Source organism: Mobula birostris, chromosome 9, assembly GCF_030028105.1.
Source record: "Mobula birostris isolate sMobBir1 chromosome 9, sMobBir1.hap1, whole genome shotgun sequence".
Taxonomy (NCBI): domain Eukaryota; kingdom Metazoa; phylum Chordata; class Chondrichthyes; order Myliobatiformes; family Myliobatidae; genus Mobula; species Mobula birostris.
The window spans coordinates 130,835,171-130,852,118 of NC_092378.1; the positions used below are offsets into that span (position 1 = coordinate 130,835,171).

General features: G+C 41.1%; 1 protein-coding gene across 2 annotated transcripts in view; it reads right to left on the bottom strand.

Annotated features, from left to right (window-relative positions):
* LOC140203466 (bMERB domain-containing protein 1-like) overlaps positions 1-16,948 on the bottom strand; it is a 94,889-nt gene that overhangs the window by 28,236 nt on the left and 49,705 nt on the right. The window contains exons 2-3 of one of the 2 annotated variants that reach the window (XM_072269529.1): positions 12,390-12,513; positions 2,157-2,230 (exon numbers count right to left, since the gene is read on the bottom strand). In XM_072269529.1, the coding sequence (XP_072125630.1) occupies positions 2,157-2,230; positions 12,390-12,513 (198 nt within the window). Of the gene's footprint in view, positions 1-2,156; positions 2,231-12,389; positions 12,520-16,948 lie in introns of both variants that reach the window. The other variant, XM_072269528.1, reaches the window with a different exon arrangement.

Below are 16,948 nucleotides of genomic sequence, written 5' to 3' on the forward strand. Positions count from 1 at the left end.
TGAATCTCAAGGGTGGGTGGTCAGGCTGTATCTTGTTGGAGGTGGCCATAACCTGGCACTATTGTGGCATGAGTTATTGACGCTAATGCACCCAGAAGTCCCACTAAATAATGCAGATATACTAGCTTGATTTTAACTATCTTGGCCTTACAAGGACATTGAGGAAAAGGGATAAGGTTGAGGAGTGGAACTGGAGGTGATGTGAGGAAATTTGAATGCCTTCTTACTCTCTGCCTTAATTCTCATGAATTCAGAGAAGGGAAGAGGACCTGCCTTGAAGAAGCTGGGACCTACTTTAAATGCAATTTAAACGTCAGAGTGGCACATCAGGGATCTGAATGGATGTGGGATAGTTCTATATATTCATGCATCTGCATTGAACTCTGCCTCTGAAAACTGACTACATTGAACGCAATGAAGCAACATTTCTTAAGTGTGGTCCTTTGCAGCTTCAGTGCATAAACTGGTGTTGTACTGAATCCAGGGTTTGCGTCCTTGCCCCTGGTGGATTGGGTAAGAAATCCACTTTTAGCTTCCAGTGCAATGTCTTGGTATCTATTGACTCAGGCGATCCCATTCTCCCTACAATCTCATGTTTACGAACCCTACTGCCAGCATCCTCCAACATCCACTGTACTCCACACATCCCTCCCCAAAACCACCAACTTTCACCTCTTCTTTGCTAGGGTGACCAGTATATATTTACTATTGTAAATACTTAACAGATAAAAAATTTACCACCTAAAAGTTGCTTGGACCTCTCAATGTGCAGGAAATTGGCATTGCTTTAGACCTTGCGGCCAAGATTACTGCCTAGACTCCATATCAGGACCTATATTTTCTCAGAGACTGGAAATGACACTAAACAATCTTAAATGAACAAATGAATGTCTTGAATAAATAAAACAAACTCTGCTCATACCTACAATTAGACAATAAATACAATTCCCAAAGACCTCAACATTAAGCTGTAGTAATTCCATGAAATGAACTATAGCATCAGTACTTTCTTTAGAAATAAAATGATTACATCCAATCCTCTTGTCAAATGCACCCCTGAATTTACTGTTTTCAGTTGAATATTATAACTAACTACAGTGATACAATAACGAGGCCTCCTAACCTCATTCAGTCTGAGTTTGAGTGCTGCTTGCTGATATTTTACACTGTTCTCACTGTGACTGTGTAGATTTCTTCAAAGTGCTTCATTTTCCTTCCAATCCGAAAGCCATGGGGGCTGTTAGTGTAATTGGCCACAGTAAAATTGCCCTTAATGAAGTTAAATAGTAGAAGCTGCGTGTGTGCGGGGGGGTCAGATTGATAAGAATGTGTGAGTAAGAAAAGAAGAATTATTGTAGAATTAGTACGAATGGGTGGCTGATAGTCATTGCATTTCCATGACGTAGGTCCCTAGAATTCTCTGGCTTCTCTTGTAGTCATTCAGAAAGACTGGGATTTTGTATTGGCCCATCTGGTGATGCTAGATGAACATAAAAGCCTCCTGCTCGGTCATTCCAGAGTGCAAAATGTGAAAAGCAGTGATTGAGATTGTGCAAATGACTGTTGTTCCCTATAATAATATTTTGCCATCTGCAATGTATTCTGTTCCATTGAGGGTAATATACTGACAGAACAATACATTATGTTTGTGAGTTATTACTTTTAAAAGAAAACACAACTAAATGTCTTCCATTTTCATCAAAACATCACGGGTCATTTTTCCCGGCTGTATGCTGCTACACTGATATTATCACTTCACAAGTCGCTACATCATCACATCATTTGCTGCCTCTTCTGGTTACTGGACACTGACCTTGTTTTCCAGGGTGACAAAAAAATATTTTGCACGAATTTCATCAACTGCATTTTTCTCATTTTGTACTAATGTAAAGTATTACAGCCGCTCAATCAGAGAACTCTACCACATGTTCTAATAGTATACTGCAGTTAAGTATAAGTGACCATTCTGATATATCTAGTTGTCAACAGCTCAGAATGCACACGGGAATCCAATACCCCAAGGGAAATTTGCTAGAGCAGAAATTGATTCACTCCCCCCAAGCTTTCAATTCTTCATGATGACACAGTGGATGAGCGGAAATTTAAAACAACTAAAGACTTCCAAAGACTCTTAGAGATTTAAAGCATCAAATTACCTGGAATGGAGACTAATTTCTGGAGCTCCTGCTTTAGATTCATTATTTCTTTACACAGCTGAATGTCATCCATCCTGCAAATCATCATAACTGTTATTTATCATTTAAAGTACATCAAAAAAATCAGAAAATTAATTACTCAATTTTTAAAAATAATTTGTTTCATTCTGGACTCTGTCAGAGAGTGAATAGTTGAATGCAAATTATTACATGACTTACATTTTGGTATCCCAAGAACAGTAAATGGTAACAATAGTATCCCTACAGTCAGCTCAGCAATATTACTGGTACTTCAGAAAGGTGCAAGTTTAAGTCCCATTCCCAACTTCCTTATTTGATTTAAAAGCAGAAAGTACGAAAAATATTCAGCAGGCCAAGGGGATCTTTGCAGAGAAAATCTGGGTTAAGATTTCATGTCAATTGCCTTTCACCAGAACCAAGAAAAGTCAGGGGGAGAAAATGTGTTTCAAGTTGTGGAGAAGGGGAGGGATGGAGAGAACAAAGGGAATGTCTGTGCTAGGATGGAGACCGAGGGAAAGTGGGTGGTGCCAACAATGTTTCTGACAAGAGGAAAGAGGAAGCTGAATACTTGGCAATCTGTCTGGAAGAGAAGTAAATAGAAGGTGAATGAGAAGAAATATCTAGCCCCAGATCCAGTTCCACCAACATCTCCAGCTCCATCAGCATCGCCATCACCAAAATCAGCTCCAACACCATCACTCTCATCATCTTCAGATTCATCACCCATCACCAGCTCCAGCACCATTTTAATCGTCAACACCATCAATATCAACATCTCCAGCTCCATCAATATCATCATCATCGCCCATCGCCAGCTCCAGCACCATCTTAATCGTCAACACCATCATCTCCAGCTCTATCAATATCATCATCATCATCGCCCATCGCCAGCTCCAGCGCCATCTTCAGCTTCAACACCATCTATATCAACATCTCCAGCTCCATCATTATCATCGTCGCCCATCACCAGCTCCAGCATCACCTTCAGCTTCATCACAATCAATATCTCCAGCTCCAGCACCATCTTCAGCTTCATCATAAACACCATCATTCTCACCAGCTTCATCATCATCACTATCATCAGCTCCAACAAAATGTTTAGCCTCAACACCATCAACATCTGCATCTCCAACTCCTTCATCATCACCTATCACTAGCTCCAGCACCATCTTCAGCTTCATCACCATCAACATCAACATCTCCAGCTCCATTGTCATCATCAACCCCATCACCTTCTCCAGCTCCACCATTTTCATCATCACCATCACCAACTTCATCATCATCACCCATCGCCAGCTCCAGCACCTTCAGCTTCAACACCATCAACATCAACATCTTTAACTCCATCATCTTCATTACCATCACCAGTTCCAGCATCCCCATCACTACCTCCAGCTTCATCACCATCAATATCTCCAGTTCCAGCACCATTTTCATCTTCATTATAAGCAGCATCACCCTCACCAGCTTCATTATCATCACCCATCACCAGCTCCAGCACCATCTTCAGCTTCATACCCATCCCCATCAACACCTTCATCTCCAGCTCCATCATTTTCATGATCCCTATCACCAGCTCCAGCACCATCTTCAGCTTCAACACTATCACCCGTCACCTGCACCAGCACCAGCTCAGCACCTTCACAGCTCCACCACTAGCTGCAGGAACAACACACCTCTTTTAAAAAAAAAAGATGCAGGCTAGCTTTAACCCATGCCAGTTTTACAAAATACTTCAATCCTAATCCTGTGACGATTAGTCTGTCCTACAAACAATGAATTCATGCTGGCTGGATACAATAATCATTCTCAAAACAGAAAATTATGGAAACACTCAACAGGCCAATATGTAACTATGGAAAGTGAAACTCTTCACCGTTTCTGGTTTAGTATCCTTCTTCAAAGTGTATCCATCATTTTTGTTTCAGATTCCCAGCATCTGTAGTTTTGTTAATATTTCATCACAATTATTCACATCAGCAAACAGCATGAAGTTGTCCAGAGCTACAGAAAAACAACAGAAGTTAATTGCGTATGGTGACTCTCAGACTGTAGGGTTATTGTAGTCAGTCCCACAATCTAGAGGAAGTATCAGCCAAAATTAAAATCGTTTTAGATCAAATTTATATTGATGAGCACATACAGACATTTGATCTTACGTATCTAATTAACTCCATAGTTTTGTATTGGCTTGGCAGCTGTTGAATCTTCTAGCTTTCAGTTGTCACATCTTTATTAACTTCACGTATCACCTCGGGATTAATGGAAACTCTTACACATCCTATGGAGTCATTGTGATTTTATGAGAAATGGAGCTGCTTCGAGAGTTTGTTCTCAGTTGAAGTGATTAACTCGGTGAAAATCTAATTTAATGATCAAAGTGGAACTCGCATCTTCTTCAGTGCAGTACTTTAGTACAGAGCAATCATCTAACTTTGCCTGGAGGTGTGAGAGTGTCCTTGTATCTGTACTCGCTCCATCAACAGGAGGTTGGTGCCAGGCTAACTAATTACTTATTCATGCCACGTGTCACTATCATTAGTTGAGCAGTTGGGTCTCCAACACAGCAGTTTGCTCAGGAGATGTGATATCTCTGGCTGAGTTACTGCAGTCACTTTTTCTAGTTTATTAGATAGATGACGTAAAAATCGCTTTAGTTTTTCAGTCTGTTGTTTATGTCTCATTTCAATAAAATTCATTAAGCATTTAATTCAATTTTATTTTGTGCATAAAAAAATTAAAGTATATCATAAGGTCCCCTGATAATTTAAGTTATAAAGTATAAAGTTTAAGTATTAAGTCATGTGATCCACAAGGTGCCCATTACAATAAAGCATTGGCTGATCTAGATCATTAGTAACTGAGCAGCTAAAACTAGCTTCCTTGGAGGAAGGATGTAAAACCCAGTGCATCACTGATGGGCAAAGGTCTAGGAGAGAACAAGTTACTTATCCCTTGAGTAAGCTATGAGCTTCCAGTGAGAATATTTGCTTGACATCATTGCATTATTGCAAGTGTATGAGTTCACTTGGAGTCATCTCTATAACTCAGTGACTGTTACATGGGCCTTTATTCCTTAAGGAAGTCCATGACCTGCAGGCCACTCCAAGCATGTGACCCCATGATTCACAGCTAGTGATCCTCACAGTCTGCAGCTACACTTAGTGGTAGCACTGATCACTGTTCTAAGGGCGGCCTGGTTGATGGAAGGCTTCACACTCAGACTACCTCCCATACTGGTAAGTGCCATAAGACAATAAGACACCGAGTCTGCTCTGCCATTCCATCATGGCTAATTTACTATCCCTCTCAACCCCCATTCTCCTGGCTCCTCCTCTGTGACATTCCAACTAACCAAGAATCTATCAACTTCCACTTTAATTATATCCAATGACTTGGTAATGAATTCCACAGATTTACTACCTTCTGGCTAAAGAAATTCCTTCTCATCATTGTTCTAAATTGATATCCCTCTATTCTGGGGCTGTGTCCTCTGGTCCTACCCTCATCCACCATAGGAAACATCCTCTCCACATCCACTCTGTGGTAACTTCTACTTTGAAAAAGGCACACTCGACAACTTCATGCCCAAAGGAACAACTTTATCTCGAACATCAAAACCGATATGTATATACAGAGGCTTTCACAACCCGTACGGCATGGCAGGAACACTATATACAAAGCACACCGGAAGTAAAAAGAATGGAAGTAACTCCCCCCCCCCCCCATTATCCTAATTAGTATTAACTTACATTTAATAATGCTCACATTACAACACACTCTATCTAGGCCTTTCAATATTTGATAGGTTTCAGTGAGATCCCCCTTCATTCTTCTAAACTCCAGTGATTTCCAGCCCAGTGCCATCAAATGCTCCTCATACTCTAATCCTTTCATTCTCAGAACCTCCTGTGGACCTTCTCCAATGCCAACACACCCTTTACTAGATAAGGGGCCCAAATTTGCTCCAAATGTGGCCTGAGCAATGCCTTATAAAGCCTTATTCATCCTTGCTCTTATACTCTAATCCTCTGGAAATGAATGCTAACATTGCCCTCAGAGACTTTGCCAGTGTAGATGTTGGAGAAGGCTTATGGAGGGCCCAAGTAGTCACTTGAACATCCCACTACTCTGAACTCACATGTGATTTCTTACAACCCATTCCAGGTCTATAAGGTCTAATATTTCCCGTTTGCAAAGGCAAATAAGAGGTGCATCATTTGTCAACAGCAGAAAACTCTTAATAAAACTGCAGTGGCTGGAACAACTATTAATCAAAGTCAAACCACGTGAAAAGACTCGGTTCTTAAAGATACCCTTGCTCTATGCTACCTCAGCTCTCACCTCCTATCAGACATAAATCTCTGAAGGAGCCCTTGGAGCTTTTTGTTTACATATTGGTAACGTCTAATACAGTGCATTTACACATCCCTCTGGAATGAATTTATCAGTGGGATCAATGCTTCTTCCACTACAGACCGTTATGTGTCACACCTCTTCCAGAAGAGTATTTTTTTGGTAGAAAGAACAAAGAAAGGCATGTAAAGGGTACAAGTCTAAATGGGATGCCATAAATTTTAAATTGAATCTTGTAACAAATCTTGAAATCTGGGGTGATCTGCATTGCTGAGAAGGGGAAGACAGGATTGAACTGCAGAACAACAGTAGTAATTATCCGAAGCATCTCCTTGTCATGATATCTGTTCTCCCTGAGAACAATATTAATGAACCTAGCAACAAATGTGGCAAGCTCCTGCAAACTCTGGACCAGTGTTCCCTGAGACAACCAGACCTGGCCATGCTATCTTGCAAATGAAGTACAATAATAAAACCTGAGCATTAATAGCCGTCGTAAAATTTAAAAGAAAACAAGCTCTTTATATTGTCACTAAAAGGTGACGACAGGTCTGTACATTATAGTAAACCCGTTACAGGTTGAGTACCCCTTGTCTGAAATTCTAAAATCTGGAAGACTCCAAAATCTGAATTTTATTTTGAGCACTGACATGATGACACAAATGGGAAGATTCACATGCCGCTGGGAAGGTTCCCTGGCGATGCTCAGGTCTCTGCGCACCACATACAGTTCTGAGAAGAGAGCTCACCTATGTAATGAACAGAAATTAATGGAAGGTAGATAAACATGCGATAAAAGAAAACATGAAGATCCCTATCATAGAATGAACATATGCCGCTTAACAGTATGTTGGTCATGAAACGAGCAAAGGTCTATCATGACGAACTGAAAATTGAAGGTAATTGTGAACACTCAGCAGGCTGGTTGCAGAAATTTTTTAAAAAGGCACGGCATTAAATTTTAAAGTGTCTCCTGATCACGAAAATCCAGCACCAGGACAAGCCTACAATGTTGATTGCTTTAATACCTTACATAAGATCTAAGAATAAAAGAGAAATATAAGTACACTGTACTGTAACTTCTTAAACAAAGCACAGCATCGTAGGTGGAGACTGAAAGCCTGCCATTGTTTGTTGCTGTTCAGCAGCTGATTCAGGTATTCTCCCAATGCTGCTTTTGTTACCCTGCACACATTATATTTTCATTATATTAATAGTATGTAATAATTTTTCTGTTCAGTACATATGTGTGATGAACAAGTGTAAGACAAAGACTTAACATCACATAAACAATGGCGATCACAAGCTATCTCATTATATGTTCCAAAATATGAAAAAAATCCAAAATCCAAAACACTTCCAGACCCAAACGTTTTGACTATGATGGACTCAAACCTGTATACACATGCATGACATGCCCAGGTAGTGAGGTGAAACAGTGAATCAGTGGTGGGAGGAAGAGGGAAAGGCTTCACTGGTTCACCATCAATCTGCTGTTTAGCCCCATTAGTTCAGAACTGTTCTTTATTTTCTGCTCACTGCAGTAGAGATTGTGCCACAAGAAGTCGTCATCCCTTGTGAATAGGTACAAAGCTCAGCATTTTTTAACGATCTGGTCTCCCAAAGTATAACGGTAAAAATGGGAGCCTTACAATATGTTATAGATTCATTGCCTGTTGCAGCATACGCCTAAGTAATTGTTCGGATCAAGTTCTTCAATTGTTACTGACCTACATCAAGTACTCAAACCAAAACACTTCAGTAAACCCTTCAGGCACACTGAAGTGATCAATTCAGACTTTAAATCCTAATAGAAATTGCGGTCATGCCTGCACAGAATGAAGTTTATACACGATTACAATCGTGTCAGCAAAGGAAGCTTGGCTGATACGAGGGAGGCATCATTTTAAGGTGGTTGGACGGAAGGATAGGGAGGATGTCAGGAGTAGGTTTTATACACAGGGAGTGGTGGGTGTGTGGAACAGGGTGCCAAGGGTGATGGTAGAGGTAGATACATTAAGGACTTTTAAGAGACATTAGGGACCCTTAGATAAGAACATGGGTGATAGAAAACTGGAGGGGTATATGGGAGGGAAGGGTTAGAGTGATCTTGGAGTAAGCTCAACACAACATCGTGGGCTAAAGGGCTGTAATGTTCTATGTATGGTTTTTAAAATCTGTAGTTTTATAAATCCTTTCTAGTGCATGAAGTTGCTTGTTTGTCATTGAATTTAGTAATGTTCATGACCCAAACATCTGACAAAACTAAGAATGGTTCATCCGCCCTGCTCTGCTGGGGGAGAAGCTGACAGCGATACAGGTGGATGCTTTCCTGGTGTCATGGATTCTTGATTACCTGACTGGCAGACCACAGTCCGTGTGCTTGCAACACTGTGTGTCCAACAGAGTGATCAGCAGCACTGGGGCTCCACAGGGGACTGTCTTGTCTCCCTTTCTCTTCACCATTTACACCTCAGACTTCAACTACTGCACAGAGTCTTGTCATCTTCAGAAGTTTTCTGATGACTCTGACATAGTTGGATGCATCAGCAAGGGAGATGAGGCTGAGTACAGGGCTATGGTAGGAAACTTTGTCACATGGTGTGAGTAGAATTATCTGCAGCTTAATGTGAAAAAGACTAAGGAGCTGGTGGTAGACCTGAGGAGAGCTAAGGTACCGGTGACACCTATTTCCATCCAGGGGGTCAGTGTGGACATGGTGGAGGATTACAAATACTTGGAGATACGAATTGACAATAAACTGGACTGGTCAAAGAACACTGAGGCTGTCTACAAGAAGGGTCAGAGCCGTCTCTATTTCCTGAGGAGACTGAGGTCCTTTAATATCTACTGGACGATGCTGAGGATGTTCTACGAGTCTGTGGTGGCCAGTGCGATCATGTTTGCTGTTGTGTGCTGGGGCAGCAGGCTGAGGGTAGCAGACACCAACAGAATCAACAAACTCATTCGTAAGGCCAGTGATGTTCTGGGGATGGAACTGGACTCTCTGACGGTGGTGCCTGAAAAGAGGATGCTGTCCAAGTTACATGCCATCTTGGACAATGTCTCCCATCCACTACATAATGTACTGGTTGGGCACAGGAGTACATTCAGCCAGAGACTCATTCCACCGAGATGCAACACAGAGCGTCATAGGAAGTCATTCCTGCCTGTGGCCATCAAACTTTACAACTCCTCCCTTGGAGGGTCAGACACCTGAGCCAATAGGCTGGTCCTGGACTTATTTCTTCGCATAATTTACATATTATTATTTAATTATTTATGGTTTTATTACTATTTAATTATTTATGGTGCAACTGTAATGAAAACCAATTTCCCCCGGGATCAATAAAGTATGACTATGACTATGACTATAACTATGACTATCAATTGGAAAGAAATTGGCAGAAACTTCCCCCCAGAAAAGGTTCCAATACTCCCTTCTGCTCAGTCCAGGCAGCTGAAGAGCTGGAGAAAGTTCTGGTCTACTCAGCTAGAGAACAGAAAGCACCCCGAGTCAAGTTACCACTGGGAAAAAAATAATCTCTTTAAAATTCTCTTTACTGACGATCTAAGTTCTCCTTTTTGGTTTGTCAGAGATATTTGAACATTTCATATTCCTGATGAACAACTGTGGGGTTTCCTCAGGTCCTCTGCTGTCTCCTCATTTAAATCCATCTGGTGAACTTCCAAGATGATTTTCAAGGCACAGCAGGGGCAGAGAGGGTCAAACTGAAGAACAACAGTAGAAATGATTAGAGGCATCTTCTTGTCACGATATCCATGCATCCTGAGAGCAATGTTAAGCACCAAGGGGTTGCTTACGATTCCAAATGGAGCCTGTTTTTGTTTGTTTGCTGTCATGTGTTATAATGAGCTTTGGCAACAGCACAAAATGGTTGAGATGAAAGTGACACCTCGTTTTATCGCCTATGCAACAGTTGCTTCACTAAGGTTGCATTCAGCTAATTGACCGTAGGACTTCCTGGCTGCTCATCCTAGGTGAAACTCATCATTCACAATAGACAATCATTCAGTATTTTGAACCATAATTCTGAGGCATTGCTTCCCTGGAAACCAGATGATGATCCGACTTGAAACTGTGCTCATATCTATGGCAACAGGCTCCCATTAGGGACAGGCTTGCAAAGGGAAGGTAACTGGATAGAGATTTGAAAGCAATCAAGAAGCTCTCCTCTGTCATCTTACATGTACTGCTCTTGTCAGTGATACAGAGGCAATATTTATATTGAAAGCCTCAGAAGGATGTAAAATCTACAACAGATAACTACATGTCAATCATTTCATTTAATAAATTCAAAACTTGAAGCCCACATTGTTTGTGTCTAATGGGTGGTTGTTTGGTAATATGACGAAATGCACTGAGTCACTGAGTGATGAAGCAGCGTACTACATAATATTTCATAACTTCTATTTCAGGAAGGATGGTGATGATTAAACATCTTATTTCTACATGTAGGTAGGATGGATTAGTGTCTGGGTGTTTTTGATTTGCTTTTTTAGCTGGTCCAGCATAACACTGTGGGACGAAGGCCCTTTTCCTGCGTTGGACTATTCTCTGTTCTATGTCCTGACACTTGGAAGGCAATGTACAGATGTGAACAAATTTTCATAGAGACTAAAATGAAAATTATAGGAAAGTAGTGACCTATAAAGTTCCATGAAAAAAAGGTACTTTTTCTAAAGTCTCTACTGCTTTGTATCTCTAATAACATGGGGAAGGCATGACTAACCTGAGAAATATGACTATTCTGCAGTAATCGTTTATCCTGTAGCCCAGTGAATTTGGTCTTACACTTGTAGCACTTAAATAATCATTAAATTGAGGAAATTAATATAAAGATTCAAAAGCAACACAGTGTTCTTGATTTTGGACTCTTGCCGGGAATAATTCATTTTATTTGAGTGATCAGCAGCACCCTCTTACTTTGCCATCTTCTCCTCCTTCATTCACACAGGGAGACATAACATCTGGGGCAAAGTGTGCTGACAGGAAAGATCAAGATTAGCTTTATTTATCACATGCACATCGAAACACAGTGAAATACGTCACTTGCGCCAAACGACCAACACAGTGTTGGGGGGAAGCCTGCAGCGTCGCCATCTTCGGCGCCAACCTATCACGCCCACAACTCACTAACCCTGACCTGTTCATCTCTGAAATGTGGGAGGAAACCGGAGCACCTGCAGAAAACTCATGTGATCACAGGAAGAACATACAAACTGCGGCAGGAACTGAATCCCTTTCATTAGTGCTGTAAAGCCTTCCACTAGCCACTATGCTACCTAAGCACAGTTGTCCAAGAGTATGTTGGTTAAAGTTAGTAGTTAGCTAATAATTGATTATTTCAATCAGAGCAAATAGCACGTGGATTGACAGAATACATTTACGTTCAATAATCTTTTTCTAGTTCATAATTCCTTACACTCCAGGGTCTAGCTCAACCCTTATTTCCATCTTTTCCCACCTTCCTCTTCCCTATCTATTTTTGAATATCATTTCCAATTGGAGTCTCTAGTCTTGTCAATATCTAGGTGCTTTGTTGGATATCAAACCAGATTAGAGATTTAACCTGAAAAGTCCTGCCTAGTCCTTTTGCTTTTAGCATCAAAAGAAGCTTGTTGACTAAAGATTTTTAATAACTGAAATTAAGTAATTTTGCCTAATCCATTAAAAATCAAAAATTGCCACTGAACTGAACCAAATAAACATTTATTAAAGTGGTGCTGTTAAATGTTAAACTTTCTGTACTCAAGAACCAACAATCACAGTTCATCTGTAGAAGTAATTCACTCAGCAGAGTTTGACGGTGAACCAGATACCCAAATACCTACATAAATCGCAGCTCTGATTCCCTCCGGACTAGCACCTCCCGAAGCTGTTGGATCCGTGCCATTTCCATCTCAATTTCGTCTGGAGTTGTAGTCAAATCAGCCATGGAGATAATGTCAAGCTGATCTGCGACTGTGAAAATAAAGTGAAAACCCATCAGATAAACTGTGAAAATTACAAGTTGCGACTTTTGTCATCAATCAAAATTATCTTTGCTGCAGCTTTATAAACCACTAGTTCATTAATACAGACTGACACCAAACCAAAATAATTTCCTTAATTTACATATCATTATATTTTCTAACAGCTCATTCAGTTTTACTTAATCAAACCATTCTTCTGAGAAATTTTGATCATTATTAGATTGATGTAATCATTTTCTTGCTCTATTAGATTCTATATTTCAAATTAACTATAACAGCTATATTTCCACGTTCAGGTACCACCAGTCTATGTAATCACCTAATCTATAATGGTACCCATTATCTTCTAAGTGACCCAGTAGCATACGGATATCCTGCTGCCGACCAGCCCCATTAAGGACGAAAATGAGAAGATTCTTCTTCACCCAGGAGTTTTCGAATTTTCTACCCAAGACAGCATGGAGGTTTAGTCACTGTCAAGCCAGAGTGTGAGGGAGGAGAGCTGAGGAAAACAATGTGGGCAAGAATTTTTCCAAGTATTCATGTAGCCAGGGCACATCTCTGTTGCCAATGTAAATGTCCACAGGTTCATGTGTGTGTTCTAGGCTCATGCGGTAAATCGTGGTCAACTATCGACTCAGGCAGCATGGTAGTGTAGTGGTTAGCACAACGCTTTACAGTACCAGCAACCCGGGTTCAATCCCTGCCGATGTCTGTAAGGAGTTTGCGCTTCTCCCTGCGACTGCATGGGTTTCCTCTGGGTGCTCCGGTTTCCTAAGGTTGGTAAGTTAATTGGTCATTGTAAATTGTCCTGTGATTAGGCCAGGATTAAATCAGGGGATTGCTGGGCAGCATGGCTCAAAGGGCCAAAGGGGCTATTCTGTGCTGTATCTCAATAAGTAAATAAATTGCTTGCCAAGAGACTAAGACCTTGCTCTGTCAAGCCCTCGTGGTAACTGCTCAGAATCCATGCACAGGCATCATTCTCCCCTCCAAGTAGGAATGGAAGCTTATCATCCACAATCCCAGGGAGCTGCCAAAGTCAACAAAACCTCTCTCTACAGATATGAAACAAGTTTCTGCATGGGTTTTAAACAAAAAATTTAGCGCATTTATCCTACAATAAAGGGTATTTTCTCGGTATTTACATGGACACTCCCAGATACTGCAGGAAGGAGGGCAAGGATAGTTTACTGTATGCTACCTGTTCTAACTTGTATCAGATACTTAGGAAATGCACAAAACAATCCTGGTTGCCTTTGAGGATAACTTTCATACCAGCATGGGAGAGGCTAAGACCAGAGGTCACAGCTTCAGAATAGAGGGGGGCTCTTTTTAGACTGGAGATGAAGAGGAATTTCTTTAGCCAGAGGATGGCGAAGCTGTGGAATTCTCTGCCAGAATTGTGGAGGCCAAGTCTTTATGTATATTTAAGGCAGAGGTTGATTCTTGATTGGTCAGGGCATAAAGGGACGTGAAGAGAAAGCAGGAGTTTGGGGCTGAGAGGAAAATTGGATCAGCCATGATGAAATGATAGAGCAGGCTCAATGGGCCAAATGACCTAATTCTGCTCCTATATCTTCTAGTCTAATGCTGGTAGAGCTCAACAGAGGAATATGGTAATGAGAGCTCTGAAGGCCAGGCAGCAGTATAATTTATTGTCATGGAATTATAGAGGCTCTTTCTCCAAGACCAGTGTAAAAAGGCAAAATTAAATAACAATACAGCATTATTATGCTTTCAGTCTGATGAATTGGTTGCTATAATTTTGTGATGGTGATTACCCTGAGAGCACTTCACCTGCCTCAGAATCACACAAAAAAAGTCAGTTCTGGCTCTACTTATTTAAAAATATGTATTTTTCAGTTATGGATCAGTGAGTATTTCAGCGTGACCTTGATGTTTAATACGAAGACAGATTGTAGATTGAAGTTTAATTAAGAGGTTACACGTCCATTCGCTGAAGCTCCCCCAGGACTGAAGACGGGCGTGTAGCTTGTTACTTCAGCTCCTCTGCCCTGGGAATCCAATTCCCCACGAAGCTCAATGCCTGCATTTTCCAATTTACATCTGTAAGGATCAGCAGCAGCTGACAGACTAACAACATTCCTCCCCCATCTCACTGCGGGAAGTTTCTGGAAGATTCCTCTCAGGTGTTTGGGTTTAAGCTTAGATTGCAACCATTCATTTCACTAATTGTCCGCATTTAGTGCATTTATCTAAAGCTCCTCTGAACACATCATTAATCACAGAATTTCAGCACTTGCTTAAGTGTTCAAAATAACTTTATTAATGAAGTGTATATATGTCAGCATATAGTATTCATTTTCTTGCAGGCATTCAGAGTACATACTAAGAAAACACAATAGACCAATGAGTGGTCAACATTCAATGGACTGAGCTGCCTCTGTGTTGGAAGATTCATGTCTACACCAATGCATAAGTTGGTCTAATTCTTTCATAGAGTATTGCTTTGTTGAAGGTACACTATTTGGTTTAGATGTCAAAGACAACATTCTTTGACTGGAAAGTGCTTGGAGGTAGGAAAGATATGTTAATTCAGTGACACAAGAAAATTTGCAGATGCTGGAAATCCAAGCCAAAACACACAAAATGCTGGAGGAACTCAGCGTAAACATTGATTTCTCAAACTTCTGATATTCCTGCCCCCCCACACTTCCTTCAACTATCCCCATTCCTGTTTCCCTCTCTCTCCTATCTCCTCACCTGTCCAACACACCCCTCTGGTGCTCCTCATCCTTCCCTTTCTTCCAAGATCTTCTACCCTGTCCTACCAGATTCTTCCTTCTCCAGCCCTTTACCTCTTTCACCAATCAACTTCCCAACTCTTTACTTCACCTCCCCCCCCCACTGGTTTCACCTATCACCTGCCACCTTATGCTTCTTCTCCCCAACTTCTTGCTCTGACTTCTCATCTTTTTTTCTGATCCCGATGCGGGGTCTCGGCCCGAAACGTCCCTTGTGGGTTTTGCTCTGCTAAGTCAGTGACCATTCAGCGAAATTAATTCAGGCAACGCATGCTCCAGTTGCTCTGGAATTTTATAATACAAAGGAACTAATAAGTCATACACTACGGAATAACACTTGCAGACTTTGTGACCAATGGCTATTCGCATGCTCATAGACATAGTCATAGAGTAGCACAACATGAAAGGAGACCCTTTGGCCCATCACATCTATGTTGATCATGCTACTTACCAAGCTAGTACCATTTGCTTGCATTTGACTCATATCCCTCCAATACCTCCTATCTACATCTTTTGAATGTTGTGACTGAAACTGCCTAAATCACTTTCAGTACAGGCACCACTGTCTGCTAGTAGAGGTTTTCTTTAAAACCTTCCATCTCTCACCTTAAGCCTATGCCTTCTAATTTTTAGTTCCCCTCCCCAAGGAGAAAGAGGCATTCACCCTGTGTTTGCTTGTGAGGGAGTGACTAGGACTGAAGATCCATTCTGGTTGGCAGGGATTGATATAATCATGATTATAACGGTCGTCCTGGTGATTGCGGTGGAGAGGTAGGGGTACAGAGAAGAGAGTGGTAGTTCGATCTTTGACCAGGCCAGAATCAAGATTGGGAGGATGGGGATGGTGACCTCAGGGAATCAGGTTCCCAGCTTCAGTCTCAGCAAGCAAAGCCCTTTTAAAGTAACAATGAAGAGGGACCCAGAAACACTTATGAAAACTTCCTTCTACTGAAGTGACACACCTTATGCAGGCCACACCTAAAGAGGCCAAAATCATGTATTATCCAGGCAAGCACTGGACACATTGGATGCCTCTCCGTTTTCCTTCGTGCAGCTCATTTAGTATATTGATTATCCAGGAGGAAAACTGTGTATTTTGTGGAGTCAATATTAAACTACAGTCTCCAGTCTCCATGGCACTGAGGCTATGAAGACTGCCCTGGCTACTGTGCTCTGTGCCCGCTAATGTGATGAACTGATAAGCTAGGCTTTGGGCCTACTCCGGGCTGCTTCAGCGTTTGGACCTGAAATCTCAGTTTTGGTTTGGAACGCTGTTGGTCACTTCAATTGTTTGCATGGCTTGTATTTTTTCTCTTCTTTCCTTTGCACATCGAGTGCTCATTTTTACCTTTGCTGTCTTTAAACTGGGTTCTTTCGTGTTTCTTGCTTTGTGACTACCAGTGAGCAAGCAAATCTCAAGGTTGTTTAATTTATACATCATTTGATATTAAATGTACTTGAATGTTGAAACCACTGATTTTTTTTACAATTCTGGTGTTTTGAATAATACATCAAATGCATATAAATAAACGTTCCTCAGCATGACGTGATTTCTCAATCTTCATCCTTAATGTTCAGGTGAATTTTTCACCGACACGGCTTCAGATATAACATGTGTACACTATTTTAGTGGATGTGAAATCATTGATA